This window comes from Saimiri boliviensis, chromosome 6, assembly GCF_048565385.1.
Source record: "Saimiri boliviensis isolate mSaiBol1 chromosome 6, mSaiBol1.pri, whole genome shotgun sequence".
NCBI classification, from domain to species: Eukaryota; Metazoa; Chordata; class Mammalia; order Primates; family Cebidae; genus Saimiri; species Saimiri boliviensis.
Window position 1 is genome coordinate 131,503,009 of NC_133454.1, and position 25,659 is coordinate 131,528,667.

General features: G+C 63.5%; 2 protein-coding genes across 2 annotated transcripts; one reads left to right on the forward strand and one right to left on the reverse strand.

The window, feature by feature from the left end:
* Nucleotides 1–4,319: 4,319 nt before the first annotated feature.
* TSSC4 (tumor suppressing subtransferable candidate 4) lies at nt 4,320–5,564 on the forward strand. The gene has a single exon (XM_010331149.3). The coding sequence runs from the start codon at nt 4,320–4,322 to the stop codon at nt 5,325–5,327; it is 1,008 nt and encodes a 335-aa protein (XP_010329451.1). The 3' UTR covers nt 5,328–5,564.
* Nucleotides 5,559–25,659, reverse strand: TRPM5 (transient receptor potential cation channel subfamily M member 5). Its single transcript, XM_074401854.1, has 24 exons — nt 25,478–25,659; nt 24,585–24,765; nt 23,615–23,781; nt 22,703–22,886; nt 21,055–21,119; nt 20,693–20,884; nt 20,264–20,366; nt 18,841–18,959; nt 18,063–18,413; nt 17,850–17,990; nt 17,652–17,775; nt 16,997–17,142; nt 16,453–16,565; nt 16,109–16,201; nt 15,750–16,008; nt 14,532–14,650; nt 14,027–14,159; nt 13,746–13,920; nt 9,364–9,517; nt 8,739–8,920; nt 8,310–8,442; nt 7,686–7,758; nt 7,234–7,288; nt 5,559–6,776 (listed from the first exon to the last, which is right to left on the reverse strand). Exons 1-24 carry the CDS (start codon nt 25,643–25,645, stop codon nt 6,670–6,672), a joined length of 3,537 nt encoding a protein of 1,178 aa, XP_074257955.1. The 5' UTR covers nt 25,646–25,659; the 3' UTR covers nt 5,559–6,669.

A 25,659-nucleotide genomic window follows, 5' to 3' on the forward strand; every position in this document is an offset into this window, starting at 1 on the left:
CAGGCTAGAGTGCAATGGCATAATCTTGGCTCACTGCAACCTCTGCCTCCCAAGTTCAAGCGATTCTCCTGCCTTAGCCTCCCAAGTAGCTGGGACCACAGGCTTGCACCACCATACCCAGCTAATTTTGTATTTTTAGTAGAGACAGGGTTTTGCCATGTTGGCCAGGCTGGTCTCAAACTCCTGACCTCAGGTGATCCACCCACCTCGGCCTCCCAAAGTGCTGGGATTACGGGCGTGAGCTACCGCACCTGGCCTAAGGTCTCTGTGTTTTAATGTGACTGCTGGTCAGCTGTGCCTAAACTCACAGGAAGAGGGTATAATGCGGCACCGATGGTCATCGGCCTGAAATAGCTTTTCAGGTTTACTTTAGAATGTGTTTGGCTGAGAGGTGCCCATCCCATTGGCTGGGGTTGCTTAGAACTTTGCTTTTGAGTTTAATCCAGGGAGCAACTTCGGGTAGCAAGGGCCCTTCTGGGGGATCTGTGTTGCCTGCAGACACTTCCACCCTGCCCTTTGGGCACACAGGAGGCACAGTGCCAGCGGGTGGGCAGGGCAGGAGGGGTTGGGCAGCAGAGTGCAGTAGGAGATGGGCTCGGGGCAGGGGCTGCAGGACTCCTCTTCCTCCTGAGGGATGGTAAAGGATGGACACACTGCCCCCTCCCGAGCATTTGAGGGTCTCTGCCCTGCTCATGCAGTGCCTGTAAGTGTTCCTTTGAGGAGCTGGTGGTTCAGGGCCTGAGCCACATCTCAGAGGTGCTGGAGGGGAAGAAAGACCTCAGCCTCCTCGGGAGCCCACCCAGCCCACCAGTGAGCAGTGGGTGGGTGGACAGGCTCTGGGGCTAAGCATCCCCTGCACTCCCCCCACCCTTTCCCTGTCTGAGCTCCTCCAACCAATGGGCTTGGTCTAGGCTCTCCTATCTTCCCTCACAGCGTGGGGTGGTGCTTGCTGTGGGTCCAGCTGCTTTTCCCTAGTTGGGGAGAGGAAGGTGCTGGCACCTTTAACTGACCCCTGGAGGAAAGGAGTGACTGGGAATTTATGTCTAGGGCTCCCAGCAGCCTCTTTGCAGGCCAATTTGGAAACTGTCCCCAGCCCTGCATTTTGGGGGGTTACAGAGTCTCTCAGCAGGCCCTCAGCTGCTGCTCCCAACTTCCAAGCCTGCACTGGTTGGGAGAAGAGGATGGTCCAAGGAGGCCCCTCTCCACTTCCCGCTGTGTTCTCCGTCGGGAGGGAAGAGCAGTCTAAGGACTAACGCATCCCACAGGCGCACAGCAGGCCGGGGGCCGGGGGCGGGCCCTGCTTCCCCTCCTTTTCTCTCGGCCGGGCCACAGCAGGTCCTTGAATCCTGTTTCCCAGCGGATGCCAGGACCGCAGGCCCTGGGAAGGGAGCTCTGCCTCGAGCCTTTCAGACAGACCAGCGGTCTGGCCGCCAAGGGGAAGGGAACTCGGATTCCTGGAGTGTGCGGGGCATGAACGCTCCCAGCAGAGAAGGGGCACAAGGTGCCAACCAACGAGGGCCCGGGGGCAAGGGAGACGCGGCTTGCCGAGGGGAGAACCTGGGCCCTCGCTCTCCTTTCGGGGCGGGCACCGAGGGCCGGCGAGGCGAGGCTGCCGGCTCCCCAGCATGGCGCAGGCCAGACCCTTCCGGCTGCCGCCCACCCAGCCACGCTGACTTGGAAGCCTGAGGAGCGTTCGGCGGCCTCCATCCCGCCCGGGAGGACGGGGGACCGGGGACCCGGAAGGGCCTGGCCCTGGCTTCCCCGCAGCGCCCCCGGGGGCCGCCTCAGGCCCTCCCGGAGCCCGAACCCATGCGCCAGAGCTGAGGGCCCAGGGCTGCGCGGGTGGCCCGCCAGCGTCCCCAAGGGCGACGCCCCGCAAGTTTGCAGCCAGGGCCCAGCCAATCCCTCGGGGTGGGAAAGCGTCGGCCCAGCCAGCGGATCCAGCAGGGCCGCCCCCTTCACCCGTGGCCCAGAGGTCAACACCCCGCGTCCTCAACTCGGGCCGGGACCGCCTTCGCGTCTGCCCTGAACGGGACCGTGAGATACTGGGGAGCCCCGCCTCGATGCCCCGAAGCCCCGGAAGAGCTACAGTCGTCTCTTCCGGTCATGACCGGAAGTGTCTGGAACGCCCTTCGCCCTCCCTACGAGATGACGCACTTCCTGCCTGAGGCGGCCGCTGTTCTCGCGGTTTCCACCAGGTGGCGCTGAGACCACGGGAAGCCGGCCCTGCTGTCGGTTAGCCCTCGAGCATTCTGGGAATTGTCGGCCTGGCCCCTCCTCTTCCTGTTCTCCTTGGTCAATTCCGGTCTCGTTTCTCCAACAAATGCCGCGGTTCCGGGGCTGTTTCTGAGCCGGACGCCAGGGCCGCGGGGGTCGAGGAGTAGAGAGGAAGACGCATGCGCAAACGACTAGACGTCCCCGGGAGCGGCGGCCTAGTGCCTTGTGGGAGGTGTAGTTTTGCGGGCGTGGAAGCCGCGGCGCTCAGCCGGATGAACACTCGGTTTCCCAGAGGGCTGAGCGCGCCGCATGGGCGGGCGGCGCCGACCAAGATGGAGACGGCCGTGCCGCCTTTCAACTGGTAGGTTTGTGTTGAGGAGGGACGGGCCGCGTGGGCCGGGTGAGCCTCCGGGAGGTCAGCGAGCGCAGCTGAGGCCCTGCTGTGCTCACCGACCCCCGTACCTCTCGGGCGAGCCCTTGGGACCCACGGCATCCTCGTGAGTGTCCAGCCCGACTTCGCACCGAGAGCCGACTTGGCACAGAGAGTTTGTTCCCTGGCGGGGAGGTCTTGCTGACACATAGAGAAGAGAAAGGCCAGGCCCTGCGTTCATGTGGAGAAAGAGACGGTTTCCTTCAGCCTCCGGGCATGAAGGACTCTGCTCTGCCTTCCACGCATTGCCGGATTTCGCCAAGATCTCCGAGAAGCGGACTCCCAGAGTCCCTGTCTTGCAGCCCGATCCCCGGCTCCCCCTCGGAGTGCCCCGCTGTCCAGGCTGCTTCTGGCCGCGGCGGCGTCCCGCTGCAGAGGACAGGAGTGCGAATCTGGGAAGCAGGGGTCCGGTTGGAGCTCCAGCTTCATTTGCAACATGCCACGTGACTTGGGCAAATTATTTCCCCACCCCGTCCCTGCCAGCTCTAAAACGGACATCAGTGGGAGGTTCTGGGTAGCCCCTTTCACTTATGGGATGGCTTCTTCACTGAGGAGTCACGCCTCAGAGGAATTGAAGTGCTGCCTCTGTTTGACGTGGTGGAGGGCACTAAGAGCGCCTTCTGGTACCTCTGACCCCATCCTTGGGTGCACGAGACACAGGTCACCCTGACGGGCAAGGAGTGTTGGTAGCAGGAGAAGAGTCAGTGGATGGATGGCTGAGGGTAGTGCAGAAGGGTGAGGCTGGGCTGTCCTCTCGGCCTGGAAATGCCAGCTCCGAGGCACCCAGTCACTCCACCACTAAATGGGTGCAGGAGGCAGCACTTCTCTGCCCAGCTGGTAAGGCAATGTGTGTGTTGAGTGTTACACGAGGAGGGCCACTAGAGGTCGCTCCAGGAGCTGCGGGGATTTGCCTCTGCCTATGAGGGCTGCTCAAGGTGATGTTTGACACCCCACTTTCCTGAGATGCCAGGGCCTTGGCCGCAGATGTCTTGGGAGCTCCCGGGGCTCTCCCAGCAAATAGGAGCAAACCTTTTCCCCGATGACCAGGAAGGTGCCTGCTCTTTGTGGAGTGGCGACTGCTCACCCCCCACAGCAAGCAGCTTATAAGTAGCTCTCCTGCCTGATCTCAGCCCTGGGTTCAAGCCTTGGGCGGCTGCTTGCTACCAAAATCGCTTAGTAGTTCCAAGCCTGCCTGCAGAGGGTTGGCACGATTAAATTAAGTCCCTACCCTGGGTTCTGGCCTGTCAGGGGCTCTAAAACCCAGGCTCAGGTCAGTCCTGCGTGGCACCTCTTTCGCACATTTTCGCTCCGGTCTGAGGATGGTCCTCTCCCCCACCCCTCCCACCTGCAGTTGAGCAGCTGAACAGAGCCATGCCAGGGGCACTCCGAGGCCTGAGACCACCATACCTGTGCCACTGAGGACCTTCATCAAGGCTCCGCCCACCTGACTGTCCAGTCACACTCCAGTGTCAACCACTGGGACCCAGCAGCCAAGGGAGGTGAGAGGAGGGTTGGGAGGGGGAGACGGGACTCCACCCTGTGTGGGACAGGTCTGTCAGCTGACCCTCCTTGTCCAGGGGCGGTCGATCTGCAGACTCATTCTTAATACCGTTCCTCAGAAACAAACTTCCTGGGCTGTTTTGGTCTAGGTGTGACGTGGTCTTGGGAACGCATGGCTGAGGCAGGGACAGAGGAGCTGTCCCCCAGCGTGGAGGGGGAGCATGAGTATGACACGCTGCCTTCCGACGCAGTCTCCCTCAGTGACTCGGACTCTGACCTTAGCTTGCCTGGCGGTGCTGAAGTAGAAGCGCTGTCCCCAGTGGGGCTTCCTGGGGAGGAGGATTCAGGCCCCGATGAGCCGCCCTCACCCCCCTCAGGCCTCCTCCTCCCATCTGCGGTGCAGCCATTCCATCTGAGAGGCATGAGCTCCACCTTCTCCCAGCGAAGCCATGACATCTTTGACTTCCTGGAGGGGGCAGCCAGGCGGGCTCCACCCTCTGTGGCCCACACCAGCATGAGTGACAGTGGAGGCTTCAAGCGGCCCCTGGCGCCCTCAGGCCAGCCTCCAGTGGAAGGCCTGGGCAGGGCCCATTGGAGCCCAGCCTCCCCGAAGGTGCCTCCAGTCCCCGACTACGTGGCACACCCTGAGCGCTGGACCAAGTACAGCCTGGAAGATGTGACTGAGGTCAGCGAGCAGAGCAATCAGGCCGCTGCCCTGGCCTTCCTGGGCTCCCAGAGTGTGGCTGCCCCTACTGACTGCGTGCCCTCCTTCAACCAGGACCCCTCCAGCTGTGGGAAAGGGAGGGTTGTCTTCACCAAACCAGCCCGAGGGGTTGAGACCAGACACGAGAGGAAGAGGGTCCTGGGTAAAGTGGGAGAGCCAGGCAGGGGTGGCCTTGGGAGCCCTGCCCCAGACAGGGGCGAGGGCCCGGTGGAGCTGGCCCATCTGGCCAGGCCCGGGAGCCCAGAGGCCGAGGAGTGGGGCAGCCCCCATGGGGGCCTGCAGGAGGTGGAGGCACCGTCAGGGCCTGTCCACGGTGGGCCTGCACCAGGCCTCCCACCGGTGGAGACGGTTGGTTTCCACAGCAGTAGGAAGCGGAGTCGAGACCACTTCCGGAACAAGGGCAGCAGCTCCGAGGGCCCAGGCACCGAGGTCTCAGAGGGAGACGGTGCCGCCTGACCACGCTGGCCACTGCCGTCCTGCTGCCTTCCCGGGAGGGCTGGCCAAGGGGCAGCCCAGCCACTGCCCAGCTAGAGTGGGAGGAAGCCGGCAGGCTGCCTGTAGGTAGCACCGGTGGCCCTGGCTGCGGCCCTGGGCATCATCCTCCCAACAGAGACCTGGCTGAGTTCCTGGGGTGTGGGGTGTGGGCTGGAAGCACTGGCTACCTGGTGGGGACAATAAAGGTTTTGGGACTTCCTCAGGTTTCGTGTATATCTGGGCCCTGCTCACCGCTGTTGGCAGCAAGGGGTCCCGCTTGGCTTCTTCCAGCTTCACTTAATGCAGTGTCCCTACACCTGACCCTCTGTGCCGGACCACCTGAGGGTGGCTGGCACCTGCATCCCTCACCAGCACATCACCCAGGTGGCAGCAAGAACTGGAAACCCCAGGTCTCCTCCAGGGTTTGTGGCTCAGTGGCAGGTGTCCAGTGAGTGCCCTCAATGGGCCTGGGTAGGTAGAGTCTGCTCTCCCCCAACCAAAGCCCACACGGTAACAGCCCCAGGCCTGGTGCAGATTCCAGCATGGGAGGTGAGCAAGGTGATGAAATGGGTCTGGACAGAGAGGCTGGGGTGAGTAGACAGCCAGGGTGCCGGGGCAGGTCGGTGTCGGACTGTGCCTGGGGTCCAGTTTTATCTGGCCAGGGTGGTGCAGTGTTCTCCAGGTTCCACTGGAAGGAAAGCAGCCACTGACGCCAGCACGGGCTGAGTCCCGGGGCCATAAACACCAGTGTGTCCTGTACTGGCCACAGGGTGTCAGGGACATCCGACAGACACGGTGGACACCCAGCCCTGTCCTCCAGGAACCAGTCTCCTGAGTCCCAAAGGACCTTTTGGGTCTTAAGTGGCAGAAATTCTAACCACTGGTATTTCAAAAAAAGATGAGTCTTAGCAGGCAACACAAGTGAGGGCAAGGGTGGGTGCAGGCCCCAGAGTAGCTGCCCGTCTGGAAGGGGCTGCACCCCCATCATGCTGCAGGGCTGGCTTTTCCCTGGTGCAGTCTGGTCAGTTTCCAGGTAGGGACACGGCGGGGCACATGTTTTCCGCCTGGGGAGTTCTGCCCGTCAGGGGAGGCAGCCCCATGACACTTCTGTGCCTCTGGGGAGGCCAGGAAGGCATCAGGAGGGCCAAGGAGTGGTTCCTGTGCATGAGGGTCTGTGGGGAGGCACTGGGGTAGGGGTGGGGGCATTGCCTGCTGGGGGCTGCTGCCCCCTGGGGGTTCCACTGGAGGTGGGCAAAGGTCAGTGCACAAGGCCTGGGGTGGCCAGCTGATGAGAGGTGGCCCCACAGGTGGCAGGCCAAGTAACTCAAGTGTCCGAAGGAGGCTGGCCAGCCCTGGGGTGTTCCCGGTCAGCAGCTGCCAGCCGGCTTTCCCCGCCACAGTGTCGAGAGCCTGTTGGGAAAGAAGGCACCCCTGAGCAGTGGGAGCCAGCAGGGCAACCCCAGGAAGGGGAGAGGTGGCTGACTGGGAGGCCAGGGCCAGGACACCGAGGCCCTCAGAATGAGTCCCGACAGGCCAGCCTGGGAAAGGTGGGAAGCCCAGAGCCAACCAGGCCTCTGCCTGTGCTCTTAGAACTAGGGAAGCGCCCCCGTGGGGCCGAGGGGCCTCACCTGCTGGGCGGGACAGCCCAGCAGGGCCCATGACAGGCAGAGCCTCAGGAGTCTGAGCCACATTCTGCCCTGGCCAAGGCAGGGAGCTCCATCAGAGGGCACTGCCCTGAAGTACCATGTCCAACCAAGGCCATCGGAGACTCCCAGGCCGGGCAGGGAAGGAAGGTCGCACAGCACAGCCCACAGTCCCCCACCTGCAGGGTAGGTGCCATGCCCACCCTCATCCCATGCTCCCCAAACAGGCTTACTCCAGGAGGCGCCACCTTGGGCCAGCGTGTCTGCCATGGAGGACAGGAGCACCGAGCAGTAGTTGATCTGGAGGAGGGAGACGTGTCGGGAAGCTCCAGGGCTCTCAGGACAGCAGGGGACAGGTAGCCTCCCCACCTCCCCCCGCTCCTGCCAGGGCCTCCGTTGCCCCATGACTCCTCCCTCCAGGAGCTGCTGCTCAAAGGCAGGGGTTGGTGAGGCTCCTCAGAGTGAAAGGTGAGGGGTCTTAAAGTGAGATCCCTCGTTTAAGGCTGTGGCCTCTCAAGTGTCGGTGTGGGAGCCGGCTCAAGTGGGGATGGACCATCTCCCCTCCCTGCCCACGGTGGTGCTCCTGTCCTGGCTCTGGGCTGCTTGTCTCTGTGAATGGCCAGGGCTGTGGACGGGTCCCGGTAGCCCCACACAGCCGCCCGCCTCCCCTCAGGGAGGAGCTCCTGGGCTTGCTTGCCTGTGACTCCAGACACTTGATGCGCTTTTCTTGCTCTCTCAGCCCCCCAAGGTACTTGGCAACGAAGTCCACTCTGCAGCAGGAGCAGGTGGGCAGGCTGTGGATGGCTTCGTCGCGCTCCGCTCGGTGGGGGAGGCTTCCCATCCCCCAGGCCCCCCTGTGTGCCCCGGTCTGGGGCACCCTGGCCCTTTCCCTTCCCCCTTCATGGCCCGATCTGGTGGGACCAGGACCCTTCGAAGTGTTCCCGGCACAGGTACAGAGTGCCCTGTGCCTTCCCTGTAGGGTTGGTGTGCCATCCCTGCCTGGGCACACTACCCAGCTAAACAGGACAGGGCAGACGGTCAGGAACAGGCCCCTGGAGCCACGGCTGGAGGGAAGTCAGGGGTGGGCAGTTCCACTCCTGAGACCACAACAGGACGGCCGCCATGCTCCCTGTTCACTGCCCCTTTCAGCCTGGCCGGTTCCTAGCAGGGCCCTGCACAGGTCCGGATGGGGAGTTAGGCCGGGGCCCTGCCCCTCCCACTTCAGCCTCAGTTCCCCAGCTCAGGTCCTCTGTCACTGGCACCAAAGGCACACCGCCGATTAAAGACCAACACCCACCAGTGATCAGGACAGGACCCGTACCTGTGGGCAGTCTTCCGCAGCACCTCCCCCTCGCTGTCCCTCCTCCGCTTCTCCATTTTGCTCAGAAAGTTCTCCTTCTGGACCGTCTCCCAGGTGACCACCTTCTGGTCCATGGGGTCTGGCAGGTCTCTCTCTGGGAAAGCCGGGGCAGCAGCCGGCATTACCGGAGCACGTGGGCCCCAGTGGCAAAGCCCAGGCCCAGTCCCCAGGCGAGGTAAGCCAGCCGGAAGGAGTGACTGGGACCCAGCCAGGGGGTGGAGGACAAGGACGGCCCTGTGCAGGGACAGCCAAGCTGCTGGGGGAGGGGCTCGGCCGTGCCAGCCTGCACAGAGCCCAGCTGAGGGCCTACGGGGCTGAGGAGGCACCCGGGTCTCTCCCGACCTGCCTCGGGGGCACAGCCCGCCCCGGGACCCACCGCCTCTGCCTCACCTAGGTGCTCCCGCTTGTGCTCAGCCTCCTTCTTGAAGACCCTGCGCAGCGCCAGGCTCAGGTGGCTGAGTAGGATGAAGGGTGGAGCCAGGGCAGGGCGCTCGTGGTACTCCACAATCAGGTTGTAGCGCTGGAACTTCCAGAACATGTCCGCATTGCCCTGCACCACCTGGAAGGTGTAGCTGCGGGAACACGGCCAGACCGTCACCTGCCGTCTCCTCACGCCCACCCGGGGGGCGTGTCCCCACACACCCGGAAGCCCCTTTTGAAACCGAGGCCCAGCACTGCTTCTGCGTTGCCTCTGGGGTGTGTCTGAAGGGCTCCACTCTTCTGGGGTCTTCCCTGCCCACTCTGCTCTCCTGGACAAGCCCAGAGCTCTCGCCAGGGCACCGGTCCCCCAAAGACCCAGGCCCTGCTTCCTGGGACTGGGAGGGCAGCCCACAGAGTTCATGGCCTTGGGCAAGCAAAACCCCACAGTCCAGGCTGTGCCACCTCCTATCTGCCCTGGGCACCAAGCCCCAGCCTCTGTGGAGCACCAGGTTGGCTGCAAAGGGCAGGTATCAGGGAATGACCCTCTGCTCCCTCCACTTCAGGGCCCTGTCTTCCGGGGCTGGGGCAGAATCACCTGAACATGGCAATGAGCAGGTTCATGAGCAGCACATTGGTGACCAGCAGGAAGGTGACCAGCAGGAGGATGACCAGCCAGTTGGCATAGAGGCTGGGGCAGGAGGGCGAGTCTTCTAGCAGCAGGGGGTGGGTGGAGCAGTTCACACGGGCTTCTGGAAGGCAAGTGTGCCGTGGAGACCAGGCCAGGGGCAGCCACGAGGACAGCCTCCGGCAAACGCCCTGAGATAGAGCTTGGTCCTGGGGATGAAGCCCAGGGGATGGGGTGCCAGGTAGGTGACCCACTGTCCCAGTTCACACAAGACGGGGTTTTTTCACCAAAAGCCCCATCCCAGCAAACCAGAAGCAGACGGGTGGTAAGCCCCGCCCTGGGCCACCTCTGCCATGTCTGCTGGGCTTCCATCTGGGGCTGGAGTCACCCAGGACCACAGGCCCCGGAGGCAGAGCCAAGAGCCTTGGAGAGATGGAAGGCAGGAGCAGAGGGGTCCGGGACACAGGTTTCTGCTGGTGGTTGCATGTGTTAAGACCTCCGTCCCTCCCCACAAAAAAGCCTCTGCTGTTGAAAGTTTGGGGAGAGCTTCGGAGGAAGCGAGATGACATCCTCACTGCAGGACTCCTCAGAGCCTACACGGCACTGACATCTGTCACTCTCCCCCAGGCTGGGGACTGATTCCACAACCTTTCCAAAATGGGTTGAGCCCTAAGCACCTAGGTCCCCGCACTGGGCCACTCAAGTCTGGAGAACATTCTTCAAGCGGTGAGTCTGGGAGCTTGCAGGCTGAGCTCCCTTGCCCTGGGCAGGGACACCCAGGAGGGGGCAGATCTCGCTCCAGTCCCTTCGAGCAAGACCCTCACCCCTGCTTCTCCCCTACAGGGCTCAGCCCTAGACCCCCACCCCACCCCAGCCTGCAGGGCAGGAGGAAGGAGGAGGGAGCAGCTGTGGGCGTTGGGGTGCTCAGGGTCCCAGCCAGAGGCCAGAGCAGGCTCCAGGCCATCCAGGGCCACATTTCCCCTCCATATACTACAGGGAGCTCCGCTCTCCCCTCCCCTCGGCCTGCACGCTCCTGTGTGTCTGCATGAGCCTGTGCCTGTGTTTGGAGGTGCCTGGCACACATGCTCGTGTGTGTCTGCCTGTGATCACACTGGCCACACATGCATGCACATTCAAGTGCTTCTTGGTGCCTACCAGCTCCAGGTTGCCCTGTGGTGGGTCCTGGGGGTCTCCCTGTTCCCAGATTCCTGCGTCTGTGCCTGGGTCCCCAGCTCCAGGGGTCCGTCCTCCCTCCCAGGGTGAATTCCTGCCTTGTTTCTCCCGAGTGAGTTATTGTGGCGCGTCGACCCGTGTGTGAGTTATTGAGTGTGTGTGTGTGTGCTGGCAGGCAGTGAGCGCCAGCCCTCCCCACGCCCCCACCCCAGGCCCGCCCCTCCTCTGCGGCCCTGGCCACCTCCAGCCCATGAATCTGCTCCTGGGTGGACTCATGACCCCTCTCCTCCCTGCACTCTGGAGGGGCGGGCCACGGCGAGCCTGGAGAGCCTGTTTGTGAAGCCGTAAATCTGTCTGATAAAAGCAGCTCTGAGGAATGAGACCCCTGCACCCTCCCCCAAACTGTGATTTGGGAAGGCGCCACCAGGCCTGGCTGGAAATTAAATTGTCCCTGGGGCCTGGGGCCCCAGAGAACAAGCTCATCACCACAGCTCAGCCCCAGCTCTGGCTTGGCACGTGTGCTGAGTGGGGCAGGGGGTTGTTCTGGGCTCTGAGGGGACCCACAGGCTGTGGGGGAACTGTCTGGGACTCAGTTTTCCTCTCTGCCCAGCATGTGTTAGTGAGTAACTCTCTGCCCAGCAGCAAAGGGAGCTCTGCTCTCCCTCCCTCCCCGGCCTGCTTGCTGGCCATGTCTGCGTGAGGCTGTGCAGCCAGGCCGGGCCCTGTTGCAGGTTTCTCATCACCCCCCACATTCTTAAGGGAGAACACAGGGGCTCGGAGGTCCGCACACCTCCCTGAGGCAGCACTCTGGGCAGAGGGCCTCGGAGTCTGTGTCCCCACCTTTTCCCATCGAAAAGGAAGCTATGGCCAGGCCCGTCCCCTCATACGAGTGGCTGGGACTGGCCCTCCAAAGATGCAGCCACTCAAGAAAGGGGGACTCCAACCCTGTGCTGACGCAGCCACTCAAGAAAGGGGGACCCCAACCCTGCCCTGATGCAGCCACTCAAGAAAGGGGGACCTCAACACTGTCCTGACGCAGCCACTTAAGAAAGGGGGACCCTTGACCCTGCCCTGATGCAGCCACTCAAGAAAGGGGGACCCCGACCCTGTCCTGATGCAGCCACTCAAGAAAGGGGGACCCCAACACTGTCCTGACGCAGCCACTTAAGAAAGGGGGACCCTTGACCCTGCCCTGATGCAGCCACTCAAGAAAGGGAGACCCCGACCCTGCCCTGATGCAGCCACTCAAGAAAGGGGGCCCCCAAGCCTGCCCTGATGCAGCCACTCAAGAAAGGGGGTACCCCAACACTGCCCTGATGCAGCCACTCAAGAAAGGGGGCCCCCAAGCCTGCCCTGATGCAGCCACTCAAGAAAGGGGGACCCCGACCCTGTCCTGATGCAGCCACTCAAGAAAGGGGGGCCCCCAACCCTGTCCTGATGCAGCCACTCAAGAAAGGGGGCCCCCAAGCCTGCCCTGATGCAGCCACTCAAGAAAGGTGGTACCCCAACACTACCCTGATGCAGCCACTCAAGAAAGGGGGCCCCCAAGCCTGCCCTGATGCAGCCACTCAAGAAAGGGGGACCCCGACCCTGTCCTGATGCAGCCACTCAAGAAAGGGGGGCCCCCGACCCTGTCCTGATGCAGCCACTCAAGAAAGGGGGTACCCCAACACTGCCCTGATGCAGTCACTCAAGAAAGGGGGACCCCCAACCCTGCCCTGATGCAGCCACTCAAGAAAGGGGGACCCCAACCCTGTCCTGATGCAGCCACTCAAGAAAGGGGGCCTCCCGACCCTGCCCTGATGCAGCTACTCAAGAAAGGGGGCCCCCAAGCCTGCCCTGGCTGGAGGCGCCTGTCTAGAGCCCCTCCTGCCCCGAGGGGCCCCGTGGCGGGGCAGCGATGGAGGACATATGTTGAGGATGACGGGGTCGCAGGCAGGCAGGGGCTGCTTAAACTAATGGCCTGGAAAACGCATGCCTGTGCTGAGCAAACACTGAAATGTCAGGAGGGGCTGCGGGGCTAAGAAAACAGCCCAAGGAAATGAGCCGCGCTGGGAGTCACGGTTTCCATCACGGCGTCGCCCCCGCCTGTCCCCGGAGGCCTGTGTTTGCTCCGGTCTGGCCATCATCCCGTCAACAAATATTTATCGAGGGTCCTGAGCGATGCTCCACAGAGTCGGGGTCAGGCCTGGGCAGCACGTCCTGCTATGACTGCCCCATGGCCGGGCAGCCCCAGCCCTTGGACGCTGCCCGAGAGATGGGCTCCCTGCATCTTCTCTGCCTGATCTCCAGTCTGAGGCACCCCTGGAGGGTCCCAGGGGCTGGCTGGCTGCTGGGCCACCTTCCCAGAGGGGTGCGTCACCTCCCAAGTTGGGGCTCCTCATCGAGTCCCAGCCACCCCTGGGGCCTGCGCAGGTCCCTGCCCCACCACAGAGCTCGCCGCAACCCATCACCACTGAGGCCCCCATGGCCAAGCAGCTCTGACCCACTGCGCTGGCTTATGGGAAAGTCTCTGGAGCCTCCACCAGCCCCACCCAGCTACAGGGGTCAGCCTGGGGACACCCACAGCCACAGACAGGCCACGCACACACAGACTGGGTCCCCAGGAGCAAGCAGGGTGCCTTTAGGAGCAGCCTCATGGTGGAGGGGTCTTACCAGCAGGAAGGCGTGGGGGCTTTGGTGGGCGAGTGGTCGACAGGGCACTTAGGCCAAGCAGGGCCCTGTGGGACGGCAGAGGCCAGGGGCCGTGGGGAGAGCCGGAGGGCCCAGACCCCAGAAGATGGCTGGGGCAGCCTTGGGGCACACTCTGTGCCTTTAGTGCCTGCCCCCGACAGACCACCCCCAGCGCAAGCCTTGCCGCTCAGCCTCCCCAGGCAGGAGGCCGCCAGCCCTGGCTGCCTTGGGGTCTCCTTGCGTCTGCTTCCTAGCCCAGCGCCCCAGGCTGGGGCTCCGTGACTGGAGCTGCCTCTGCCTGGGGAACTGGGCCTGGCCCTTTGGGGTGTAGGGGGCCTGGGGACCAGGTCTCAGCCACTTTTCCAATCTCTGTTCCAGGCTGGGGTCTCCATGGCCCCAACAGACCCCACTGAGGAGCCTCATGCCCAGGGCTTGTGAACACAGGGCTGCACTAGGTCCCCGCCCCTGCTCCCCCCGCCCCTCCTCAGCCCCAGCTGTGTGCAAACCATCGATCTCGTCCAGTGGGATCTGCCCAAATATCTGCAGGTAGGGCCGGTAGAGCACCCGGCGGAAGATCCACTCCAGGCGGCCGTCGTGAGGGTGCAGCAGCGCCTGTGTGGTCACACCATAGGCCACAAGCCACACGCTCAGAAAGAAGAGGAAGAAGAAGACGTCCTTCATCTCCACGGGGCAGGAGCAGAGAGAGGGGTGTCAGCAGCCGGCCGGGTGGGGCTCAGGCAGGGGGCTGGCAGTCCGCCCAGGGCCAGGGCCCCCGGGGGGGGCTCACCATGCGCTCCACCACAATGATCTTGGGGCCCAGCTGCTTGTGTATGGCAAAGATGTGGATCAGCCGCAGCGTGAACACCATGAAGTCCATGGCAAGGACCGTGCGGCCAGCCTCAAACGCTGAGGGCAGCATCCTGGAGGACAGGAGGCTGACGTGGCTTCGAGGCCCAGAGAGGGGCAGAGGCTTCCCCAGGGACACACAGCACACTGGCTACAGGCATGGTCAGGGCCAGGCCAGGACTCCTGAGTGGCTCTGAGTGGCTTTGTCTTTTGTTTATTTATTTTTAAGAGACAGGGTCTGGCTCTGTCGCCCAGGCCAGGGTGCAGTGGTGTGATCATGGCTCCTGCAGCCTCAACTTCCCTAGTTCAAGTGACCCTCCCACCTCAGCCTCCTGAGTAGCTGAGACCACAGGAGCAAACACCACACCTACCGAGCCTGAGTGGCTTCATCTGGAAGCCTGCCCACAAGCCCTGCAGAGGCCACATGGCCTCTGGGCCCCACAGACCTGCAGGTGACTCCCACGATGAACAGGAAGATGGCAACCATGTCACACTTGTTCCAGTTGTCCCCCACGTACAGGGTGAACTTCTTCACCAGGTGTGTGTCCTCATCTGTGAAGAAGCCCTGGGAGGGAGGCAGGCAGTCCACTGAGAGCAGTCCGGGCCCCCTGGCTGGGGTCAGCCCCACCCAGACAAGCTCTGATCTGTAAGGAGCAGGGCTCAGTCAGCCATGGGGGTCGGAGTTCCATCTATGACCAGTGCCCAGGCTACCAGTGGGACTGGGAGTCAATTGAAGCTATTCCAGGGCTAAGTCTGGGGACAGAAGCTAGGGTCAATCTCTACTTGGGGCCAGGGCTCTTTGTGCCCAGTGTCTGCAGTCAGTTTATTCGGTGTCTGGGCTCAATCTGTGATACAGGTCAGGATTTGGACTCTGACGAGGGAGATCAGGGTCATGCTCAGTCTGGAGCAGGGATCAGGGCTCAGTCTGCAGCAGGGACCAGGGCTCAGTCTGCAGCAGGAATCAGAGCTCAGTCTGGAGCAGGGCTAAGGGTTCAGTCTGGAGCAAGGCTCAGAGCTCAGTCTGGAGCAGGGCTCGGGGCTCAGTCTGGAGCAGGGATTGGGGCTCAGTCTGCAGCAGGGATCAGGGCTCAGTCTGGAGCAGGGATCAAGGCTCAGTCTGCAGCAGGGATCAGGGCTCAGCCTGGAGCAGGGATCAGGGCTCAGTCTGCAGCAGGGACCAGGGCTCAGTCTGCAGCAGGAATCAGAGCTCAGTCTGGAGCAGGGCTAAGGGTTCAGTCTGGAGCAGGGCTCGGGGCTCAGTCTGGAGCAGGGCTCGGGGCTCAGTCTGGAGCAGGGATCGGGGCTCAGTCTGCAGCAGGGATCAGGGCTCAGTCTGGAGCACAGATCAAGGCTCAGTCTGCAGCAGGGATCAGGGCTCAGTCTGCAGCAGGGATCAGGGATCAGTCTGGAGCAAGGATCAAGGATCAGTCTGCAGCAGAGATCAGGGCTCAGTCTGGAGCAGGGATCAAGGCTCAGTCTGGAGCAGGGCTCAGGGCTCAGTCTTCGACCAGGATCAAGGCCACTAGTGACTGGGAAGATGGGAGGCCCTCATGCTGTTCTTGTTCTACAGATGGGGCGCCCCACCCCAAGAGGGCAGAACCAAGCTTAGGTTGCCCAACCAGAAGCTGCTGAGTGGAGGGGACCAGACTAGTGGGGCCACCGACCTGCCGGATTTCCTCCAGCACCAGCGTGAAGACCCAGAAGTAGAGGGTGACCTCGGGCCCTGAGGGGCCCTGGGGGGGCGGCCTGAAGTCCACCAGCAGGACGTAGGTGAACAGGAAGAGAAAGGCGAAGTACATGACCACGTTCCCCAGAAACACAGTCACGGGAGCGCCCCAGAACTTCCGCCAGCGTGTGAGCAGGAAGGCGGCACGTGGGCCTCGGTCACCCTGAGCCCTCGGCGCCTCCACCAGCTCCTCCACCCTGTGCCACAGAGAAGGCCACGGTGGTGAGGCTGGTGCCCAGCTGGGGGCCCCAGCAGAGTCCAGCCTCCCAGCCGCCCCGCCGGCCGCCTGCCTCGCACCGGCTGCGCAGGCCGTACAGCAGGCTCTTCTCCGTGTCCAGGCTGTCCAGCTCCTGCAGGTCCTCCTGGCCAGTCCTCAGGGGAGCGTCCTCACTGTGAGCACAGGAGAGCTCAGGGCCCGCAGGAGGGGCTCCCAGAGGCACCTGCTCAGCTCCAGGCACTCGGCCATCAAAGCGCCTACTGGGCTGCAGGGGCTGCAGGGAGCAGGACCCGCAGGGAGGCTGGACTAGGGGGCAAGAATCAGGCTGCCACCAGCACTGGCGAAGCCCAGGCCCTCCCCACGGCTCCGGCACATGCGCTGCGGCCTGCCCTGGCCAGGCGGGCAGCCCGAAGACCTGACCCACCTGAAGGTGATGAGGTTGGTATAGATGAGGGCAGGGCAGAGGAAGGCTCCCAGCAGCCGCAGGATGGGCGTGCCGGCAGCCATGTCTCCCCACCAGATCCTGGTCAGGAAGGCCTGAGGCGAAGGCAAAACTGTTGGCTCCACCTCTGCACCTTTGCCCAGACTGCGCCCTGCTCCAGAAATGGCCGCGCCCCGGGTCCCAGGCCCCGTGAGCTGAAGGGGCGCCCAGCCCAGCCCTCCCTCCTGGAGCCCCCGTCCTGGTAGGGGGCACGGTCCTTGGGTGCTCCTCCCAGGGGTGTGGGTTGAGCGGCTGTGCCCTTCACTAGGGAAAAGGCTGGGCTTGGGGGTTGGGAAGGAGCAAGCGGGGGAGTGTGCCTGGTGGAGGCAGCCAGGCGGACGCCTTCCATGACAGAAGCCCCGCCACCCCTCCGCGTGGGGGACGGGAGTGACAGGACAGCTGCGGCTGGGGAATCAACTCAAGCTGGGCCCAGCTCGCCTGCCTGCCCCGCCCCCAGGCAGCCCTCCCCAGGCCAGCTGGCACTCACCTGCACACCGTCGTGGGCAAAGAAGGCCTTGGCATCCGCCTCGGTGGCCAGGTGCAGGCAGGTGGTCTTGCTCCAGCAGCGGTTCCGGCGCACCAGCAGGGCGAAGGCACGGTCCTCGCTGTTGCTGTAGCACTCAGAGAAGAGGTCTGCCCGGAGGCCCTGGCGCTAGGACACCGATGCCCGGCCCCCGGCCCCGTCCTCCGTCCCCCGCTCTGCGGCTGCACCCTGCGTTCACCTCCCAGAGCCCAGCCAGGTCTTCTGCCCCGACCTGGCCTGCTCGGGCCCTTCCTGACCCTCCGTCCTTCTCCAGCTCTTCCCCTCCCCCAGCAGAATGAGGGGAGCCTCCACCGTGCTGAACGTCCCTCAGCCCGAGGCAGGTCCGGTGTATGCCCAGGGCGGGAGGCTGTCTTCCTCAGCCGTGCCCCGAGGTCTCACACTCAGGGTCTGGGGCTGCCTCCATCCCAGGCAGAGCCAGCTGTCCTCTCCTGCAGAGGAGGCCACTGAGGGCACCTGGAGCCCCACAGCGGTAACAGGCGGCCCTGGTGAGGCCCAGGCCCCTCCGTCTGACCTCTCTATCACATCCTCCCCCGCCGCGCCGGCCTGGCCCTAGCCGGTCACCCACTGAGAGCCAGCCTGGCCCCGGCCGGTCACTCACCGAGGGCCAGCTGCTCGTATTTCGCCTCGCGCATGGCTCGGGCCACCTCAGCCTCCGTCTCCAGGTGCGACATCTCTTTGAGGATTTTACAGGCGGCCAGAGCGGCGGCCACACCCTCCTGGCCCTAGGAGACCCGGTCTCAGGAGGCTGCCCCTTCCCCGCACCCGCACCCACGCCGGGCCCACGGCCTCGGCTCACCATGGCCCAGAAGTAGGTGGCCATCTCGTGGCGGTTCTGCAGCACGGCCCACAGGAACAGGTCCCGCCAGGGGTTCTCACTCTTCTGGTTCAGGTCCAGCAGCCACTTCTGGCCCGTGGGCCGCTTGGCTGGGCCCTTCTCCTGGAGGACACGGGTGTTGGCCTCCCGCTGAGGCCCCGTTCCCACCCCCCATCCCCACGGAGCCCCACTCACCGCCTTTCTGCGGCCCCCTGGCCGGCCATCCTGATAGAGGCCTCGGCAGGCGTCCTGCAGGAAGTCCTTGAGGACGCGGGACACCTCGTGCAGGGAGAAGGCGGGCGGCCCTGCAGGTGGCTCCCGGGCCTGCTGGGCACCGAGGCCAGCCAGGGTCAGCCGGGCCTCCTCCTGCTTCCGCTGCAGCAGGTCGAAGAGCAGGCTCTTGGGCGACACGGAGCGGTAGAGCTGCTGCAGCCGCCCATACGTCAGGAAGTCAGCCACATCTGCACCGTTGTCCACAAAGAGACGCACGAACTCAGGCTTGTTGCTGACCAGGGCGTCCACCATCACCTCCTCCAGGTCACGGGACTTGGCACCCAAGGGAAGGGGGACAGGAGAGTGAGCCAGAGACAGGACGAGCAGGCCCAAGGAAGGAGAGAGCAGGGAGCAAGGGGACCCACGCGAGTGGCCAGGTCACCCAGACCTTCCCGCTCTCCCGCACCCCAGCCTGCACCGAGTTGGGGCACACACAGAGGGGCCAGTTGCAAGCAAATGCTGGGAGTGTTGCAACCCCCTTGGGCTTCAGGGACAGCCGGCACCCTGGGCCAGTGAACAAGGCCAAAGCCCGGGCGGTGCCGTGGCCTGGTCTCTCCCTGGACTTTGGGAACACTGAGCAGAATGGGCTTGGCCAAGCAGCTGGCAGGGTGCAGGAGCAGGCAGTGTGGGCAGCTCAGGCTGAGCCAGGAGCGTGAGGTGGGCGGGCAGGATGGGAGGCCAGTGGGCAGCTAGGAGGCACCTTCCACTCCACGTCCCCGTTGAAGATCTCACTCTTGGCGATATCCACGCGGTCCCAAGCCACCGCCAGCTTGAGCTCATCCAGGTAGTCCTGCGGCTCCTGGCTGTGGCTCTTGCAGGCTGTGGGCAGAGCAGGCAGGTGCTAGTGAGGGTGGAGCTGAGGGTCTGACAGCGCCAGGGCACAGGGGGCCCGAAGGCAGGCTTCCTAGAGACGCAGAAACGGGAACTTCACACTGGGACTGGAGGGGGCACACGCGCCAGCTCTGGCCACCAGCAGGGGGCAAGAGATTTTGTTGCCAAGCCTAGGAGCCATGGAGTGCTGCCCTGGCTTGCATCAGGGCAGCCCATCGTGAGGGGGTTCCTTAGCTAACAGGATCCCTTGGGCCTGGAGGCCACTTTCAAGCACTGAAGGCCCAGGACCCCCTTCCCATGGATATTGTTGGGGGACACATTGGGTCATGTTTCCTCCATGGGCAAAGGGCATTTGGCTGTGACTTGGTGAGATCACCTGGGCCACTGGAGGGAGGCCTGCAGCATCTGGGCTGGGCACCCCTGCTGGAGACCACTGTCCTTTCCAGCCTCAGCCTCCACAACCACGGACCCTGTGAGACTGCTGTGCCCCTATCAGGCCACAGGGACCAAACTGAGACTCGTGAGAAGAGCTGGGGGGTTCCTGAAGTGGCGGGGGAGGCTCCTTTGACTTCCTAGTCCTGGTAAGGTTGCTAAACCCAGAGCCACCCGAAGTCCAGACACCCTTCCCAGAATGGCTCCTCACTCCAGGGGTCCCCAACCCAGGCTCAGCAGCGCCCCTCCCTGCCGGGGCTGTGTCTGCCTGGTGGCAGCCGGCCCTTCAGCACGCGTTTGTCTCCAATAAAAAGCACATCCGATGCTCATCAGAAGTTTCCGTCAGCGCATGAACGGGTGCAGACACCGCTGTCTGGCCACAGGCTGGAACCTGACTGCCTGACAAAAGGTGTGAGGTATGGCGCGGCATCGGCCGCAACACGGATGAACCGTGAAACCCTCTCGCCGCCTGCCGGGAGCTGCGGACACGAAGCGCCCGTCGGCAAATCTATAGAGACAGGAAGCAGACGGGTGGCTGCCAGGGGCTGGGGAAAAATGGAGAGTGAGCGCCAGGGGGTATGGGCTCTTCCTGGGGCGACAAAGGCTTCCGGAATTAGAGACCAGTGATGCTTGCCCCACCTTGCGAATAGACTAAAAACCACGGAGCTGAGAGCTTTGGGTATAGTTTTAAATTGTGGTTAAAAAAAAAGTCATAAAACTTGCCAAATACAGAGCGCTTCATGAGTCACGCGCTGCCTTCCCTGGGAAGGGGCAGGTAGGCGGCATCGTAAACATTGGCCAGGCCGCCAAACCCCAAGCCGCCCGATGGCACCTGCCGAGGCCGCCCTGCCCGCCCTCACCTTTCACCAGTGCCTTCAGGATAACCGTGTCCAGCTCCTCGGAACCCTCCTGCTCAAAGTCATACACGGTGAACAGGTGCGGGTGTGAGGCGATATTCTGCAGCTGGGTGCCAGGACAGAGTCCCAATCGGGCAGGGGCAGGCCACGGTCGACACCATGTGGAGGCACAGGCAGTGTCCACAGGTGAGCGAGTGCCAGCCTGCAGCCTGCGTGCACACTGCCCACCGGGCCCAACCTGGGACTACCCGCAGACCAGGGGGCTGCCTGGGCCCCTCTGCTCCCTGTGGGTCTGAAGCAAGAGTGGGTGGGGGTCCCCGCAGCATGAGGTGGGAGGGGTGGCTGGAGGCAGCATAGGCAGGAGCTCTCCCAGAGAACCAGCCTCACTCCCACAGGAGGGGTTGGGAGGCCAGGGGAGGGGGCAGCACATACCAGCTTGGTCCAGCGCACGATGTCCTCCCAAGAGAAATGCTCGCTGGGGAACTTCTCCTTAAACTGCTTCTCAGCCACCTTGGGCACCAGGAGGTGGGGCTGGTTGACCAGGGCAGCAATCACGTCAGCGATGCCCCCTGAGCCCGCCAGGATCAGCCATGGGGCAGCCTGCTCCACAGCCCTGGAGATCCTCTGAGGTGTGGAGGGATGGGGGAGCACAGACCCCAGATCAGCCCCGCGCCATCTGGATGAGGTGGCAGAGGTGCTCCCATCTCTTCCAGCCCTGTCCCAGGGGTGCCTGGAACCCACCACACCCCTCCAGGGGGCTCCAGCCAGCCAGGGGTCCCTAGCCAGGGCCCTACCTCCAAGGTGCTGGGGTCTCCATTGACCAGCAAGCAGAGGACCGGGATTTCGATGCTGCCAGTGCCTGTGGACAGGACGCCTGTGAAGCCCAAGGACTCTCTGCCTGGGGTGACCACCCAGATCTCAGGTTCTCAGGCCGCCACGTTTTCTGGCCCAAAGCTGGTCCTTCTGAATAAACTGCGGTCTCTGTCTGGGCCATGTGGCACAGGCTGCTCAGCACAGCCCCTGCCGTATGGGGGCCGAGGCCTCCAACTTTAACCCGCAGTGCCCAGCACACACACCCTGTGGCTAGAGCCAGCCTGCGGCTGTTAAAATACAAAGTGACTCGGAGGAAACAGAGCACCCAGCCCCGCAGCCGCACCGCTGCTCGGCAGGCGCCCATGCTGGGCGTGGCAGAGCCAGAGTCTGGACCATGGAGGGAGCTCTGCTGGGCAGGCTGCTCCTGACCACCCAGCAAACTGAAGAGGTACAGGAGGGAGTCTTCAGGTTTCTCCCCCAAACAGAAGCTAGAAATGAGACTTCCGAATGTGAAGCCCCCAGAGAGCCCCCCGGACCTGCCCCAGTCTTCTGCGAGAAAGCAAACTGGCTGGAGGCGCCTCCGAATCACCCGCCGGGAACCGGGCTCCCAGGCAGGCCCCTAACTTTGAAAGGCGCCTCCTGATTGAATCTGGAGGATAAACCAGGCCTGGCCAAACAGCACCTGGGCCAGCGGGGCTTCTGCAGCGCAGAGCCGGATCCTCTGCCTACGTCCCCAAAGTTTGGTGAGACTTTGTGTTTTCATATCTGAACAGGGCTCAGCTGGGTGGGCACAATGGCTCATGCCTGTAATCACAGCACTTTGGGAGGCATGAGGTGGGGGGATGGGCTGGAGGCTACATTGGCAGAGGCTCACCTAAGGTCAGAAGTTCAAGACCAGCCTGGCCAACATGGTGAAACCAGGTCTTTACTAAAAATACAAAAAAAAAAAAAAAAAAAAAAAAAAAAAGGCAGGCGTGGTGGCACATGCCTGTAATCTCAGCTACCTGGGAGGCTGAGGCAGGAGAATCGCTGCAACCTGGGAGGTGGAGGCTGCAGTGAGCTGAGGTCACGCCACTGCACTACAGCCTGGGCAGCAGTGAGACTCTGCCTCAAAAAAAAAAAAAAAAAAAAAGACTGCTCAGTTGGCCTTCCCAAGGAATTATTTTTTTGTTTCTAAATATTGTATATAGTTCGCAGATGTCGTAACAATTACACACTTTGTTTATGAACATTATTTACACAGCAGCGGTTTCTCAGTGCAGCTTTTGAATGTGGACTGGCCACAGTGGTGCCCATTTCTCGGGTGACGCTGCCCCCTGGCGGCTGCCTACCTCCTGGCTGGCGGCGGGAGGCAGCCATTGCCACCACTGGTGGGAATGTCACTGTCCCACCAGGGCTACTCTGTCCAGCTGTGCCCCTCCACCGCACTGACCAGACAGCATCTCCTCCCAGGCCCCCCCGGCCCAGGTCTCGGTGCTCAGGCATGCTGGGTGCGTTCCGCCTGGAAACCGCCCCCGCACTCTCCCTGACGGTCATCCCACCCGCCCACAGGCTGGTTCCTGGATCTCCACTGGGTCCCAAGGCAGTTGGCCACTGGCAGCTTCCTTGGGTGGCTGGCGCGGGCCTCACCCCCGTAGCCCGTCCTCTGCTCCGAGATGTGCTTCTCCAGCCTCAGCCGCAGCCCCGTCAGTCCGTCGCCCTTCCCCGGGGGTGCAGGCTCCACCAGGATGAAGTGGGAGAGGTTGCTGTCCAGTGAACAGAGCGGGCCCTGGATTCCGCCGTCATCCTCGGGGTAGTGGACAGGAATATCCTCCTGTGCCCATTCAGGGAGACGAGGCTGAGCCCTCGGGAGGCAGCTTGGCCTGGGTCCCGCTGCGGGACCCTCCCCGCCAGGCCTGGGGCACCACGCCGTGGGGCCCTGCACAAGGCTTCCGCCTGAGCCCCAGCTTCCCCAGCCCTCAGACAGAAGGAGGGACGGACAGCGGGGGCCTGATTGAATCTGGGGGATAAACCAGGCCTGGCCACACAGCGCCTGGGCCAGCGGGGCGTCTGCAGGGCACGGCCATACCCTCTGCCTGTGTCCCCAGAGTTTGACGAGAAAAATCTCTGAAAGGGTTTCCTGCAGGTTTATCCTCCAGATTCAATCAGTCGCCCCTCCTTGGACACTCGGGCAGGGCCAGTGGGGAGCAGGTTCTTTTAGACAGAACCCTGGAGGCAGCCGGGCTGCCGGAAGCTCCTCCTTGTCGACTCTAGGGCTGGTGTCCACCAGGGGCTGCCTGGGCCTCCCTCAGCCGTGCCTTAGACAGACCCCAGCACGGGGGACAAAGCTGCTTGCCCAGGCTTGGACAGGGCCTGGGGCCTGGGGCCTTGTGCTGTAGGAAGAGGCCGGGGCCAGCTCCATGGTCTACACTGGCCGGTCCCTGTGCGGTGCTGCCACCTGCCGGCCGCATGCTGGCTCTGCCCGCTCTGACTGCTGCCCATACCCTTCCGAGCCCCTGCCTCCAGGCCCAGAGGCCATGGTGCTGGGAGCTGGACGCGCACCTGGGCCTCCTCCAGAATGCGGCGGTGCAGGACGCGGCCCAGCGAGGCCATGCCGACGGCAACCACGCGGACCTTGGTGGACGTGCTGGCCAGCGAGTGGTCCCGCACGGCCTGCCCGACGTGCCGGGCCAGGCCCACGCGGAGGGCGCTGGTCAGGATCCAGGCTCCTGTGGGGACGGAGGACGGGCTCACTGTGCCACGAGGCCCAGGGCTTCCCCAGCTGGCCCCACGCCCTGACCCCTAGGCCCAATCAGCAGCCGGTGACCTGGGAGCCAGGGGTGGGTGCTGGGGAATGCCTCAAGGTGGGATGGGGAAGCTGAGGCCCAGAGAGGGCAAGGCACCCACCCAAGGCTGCTCAGCAGCGGGACTGGCTGGGCCTAGAATCTGTGAAGCAGCACCCTCACCCTACCTGGAGTGCATGTCCCCCCACTGGGCTCCCTCCGGGACAAATCCTACACAGCTCTGTCCAGCTGCCTCTGCCGGGCCAGAATCCCAGGATGTTTTCCCAAATTACAAAGCCTCAGCCCAGCTCCGGCTGGGATATCTGTTTGGGTTTGCCAATCACGTCTTTAGTGAGGGACCCTGAAACCTCAGGTCCTTCTCCTGGGTGTTCTAGAGTGCAGGCTGCCTCCTAATAAAGCCGTCATTGGACTCTGCCCCTACAGCTGGCTGGCCCGACTGCTTCCCCAGGGGTCCCACCCTATATGCTCTGGGGTTTACTGGTCCTGGGGGAGTGGGAGAGGGACATCCCACAGGTGCCCACAGGCCCTGCAAGGGGAGGGGGCAGCTCTAAGGAAAGGCCAGGCCCATCTGGGGGAGGTCCCCGTCCCGTAGGTAGGCACTGCTGCACCTGTGGGTGCTACAGAGGACGGGCTGAGTCGTTTCCGGAAACGTTCCCTCGATGGCTGAAGAGCCAGGGCGTCGGGCTGCCGTGTCAGGTGGGAGTGCCGTCAGACGGGTTGGGGCTCACCTGTGCTCTGAGCCGCCTTGACCAGCCCCTTGCGCAGCACGTCCCGCAGCCAGGACTTCATGGCGAAAGACTGCTCCTCGCCCACCAAGGACACCACCAGGTTGGGGGCTGGCAGGTGCCACTCAGCGAGCAGCAGGTCAAAGAGCACAGACGGGGCCACTCCGCTCGGCACCCTCACGAACTGCAAGGCGGGGGCTGCAGCTCAGGGATTTCAGGGCACGGGGCACGGGAGCTGCCGTGCAAGGGGGTGCTCGACACAGAGGGGCACAGGGCACTAGGGAGGTGTTGGGCATTGGAGGTCCTGGACACCAGGGGCACAGGGCACTGGGGAGCTGCTGGGCATTGGGGGTGCTGCACACAGTTGGGTGTGGGGGTGCTGCTGAGCATTGGAGGGCCTGGACACAGGGACACTGGGCACTGGGGAGATTCTGGCCATCGAGAGGGCTGGACGCAGGGGGGCGCTAGGGAGGTGCTGGGCATTGGGGGCAGGTAGCAGGAGGGGAGAGGCCCCACAAGACTCCTTTTGGGACAGGGCCAGTCCTCCCTTGACCTGCCGTGTGACCTGGACAGTACTAACCCCTCTCTGGGCTGGCATCCCCCTCCGTGAGCCAAGGGCACTGGACAGAGGTGGAGCCCTGGATGCACTTGACCTTGTACCTCCAGATCTCTCAGGTGACCTCAGGGGTCCCGGTCATTGCAGGGAGGTCCGAGGCCGGCCAGAGCCACTTTTTCCAGCCTAGAACTCTGCCTGTCTGGGAGCTCTGAACACGCCACAGGGGAGCAGACTCCAGGGGTAAGGAGGACCCTGGCACTCAGCTTCCCGGGAAGGAAATGCGGGCTCGTGGGTTCCAGGGCAAGGCAGACGTCCCCCGAGGCCTGGGGGCTGCCCCTACCTTGCCTCGCTTCTTCCCAGAACCCCCGAAGTCGACCTCGCCCCTGCGCAAGCCCAGCCCCTGCCAGTCTTCAGCATCCCTGGGGCTTCCGGGACGGGGGCCTTGGACGTCCTGCATGACAGCCTCTCTGCAGGGACACCCCGGCCCCTGAGGACTGGGAAGGCCCATCCCCGCCTCCCTCC

Excerpts from the sequence above, each read along its gene's own strand:
- TSSC4 (XM_010331149.3), top strand. The coding sequence starts at position 4,320 with ATGGCTGAGGCAGGGACAGAGGAGCTGTCCCCCAGCGTGGAGGGGGAG.
- TRPM5 (XM_074401854.1), bottom strand. The coding sequence starts at position 25,645 with ATGGGCCTTCCCAGTCCTCAGGGGCCGGGGTGTCCCTGCAGAGAGGCT. Across the intron at positions 24,766-25,477 it reads CTGGGAAGAAGCGAGGCAAG|TTCGTGAGGGTGCCGAGCGG; the intron begins GTAGGGGCAGCC and ends CCCGCCTTGCAG. Across the intron at positions 16,202-16,452 it reads ACCAACCTCATCACCTTCAG|TGAGGACGCTCCCCTGAGGA; the intron begins GTGGGTCAGGTC and ends CTGTGCTCACAG.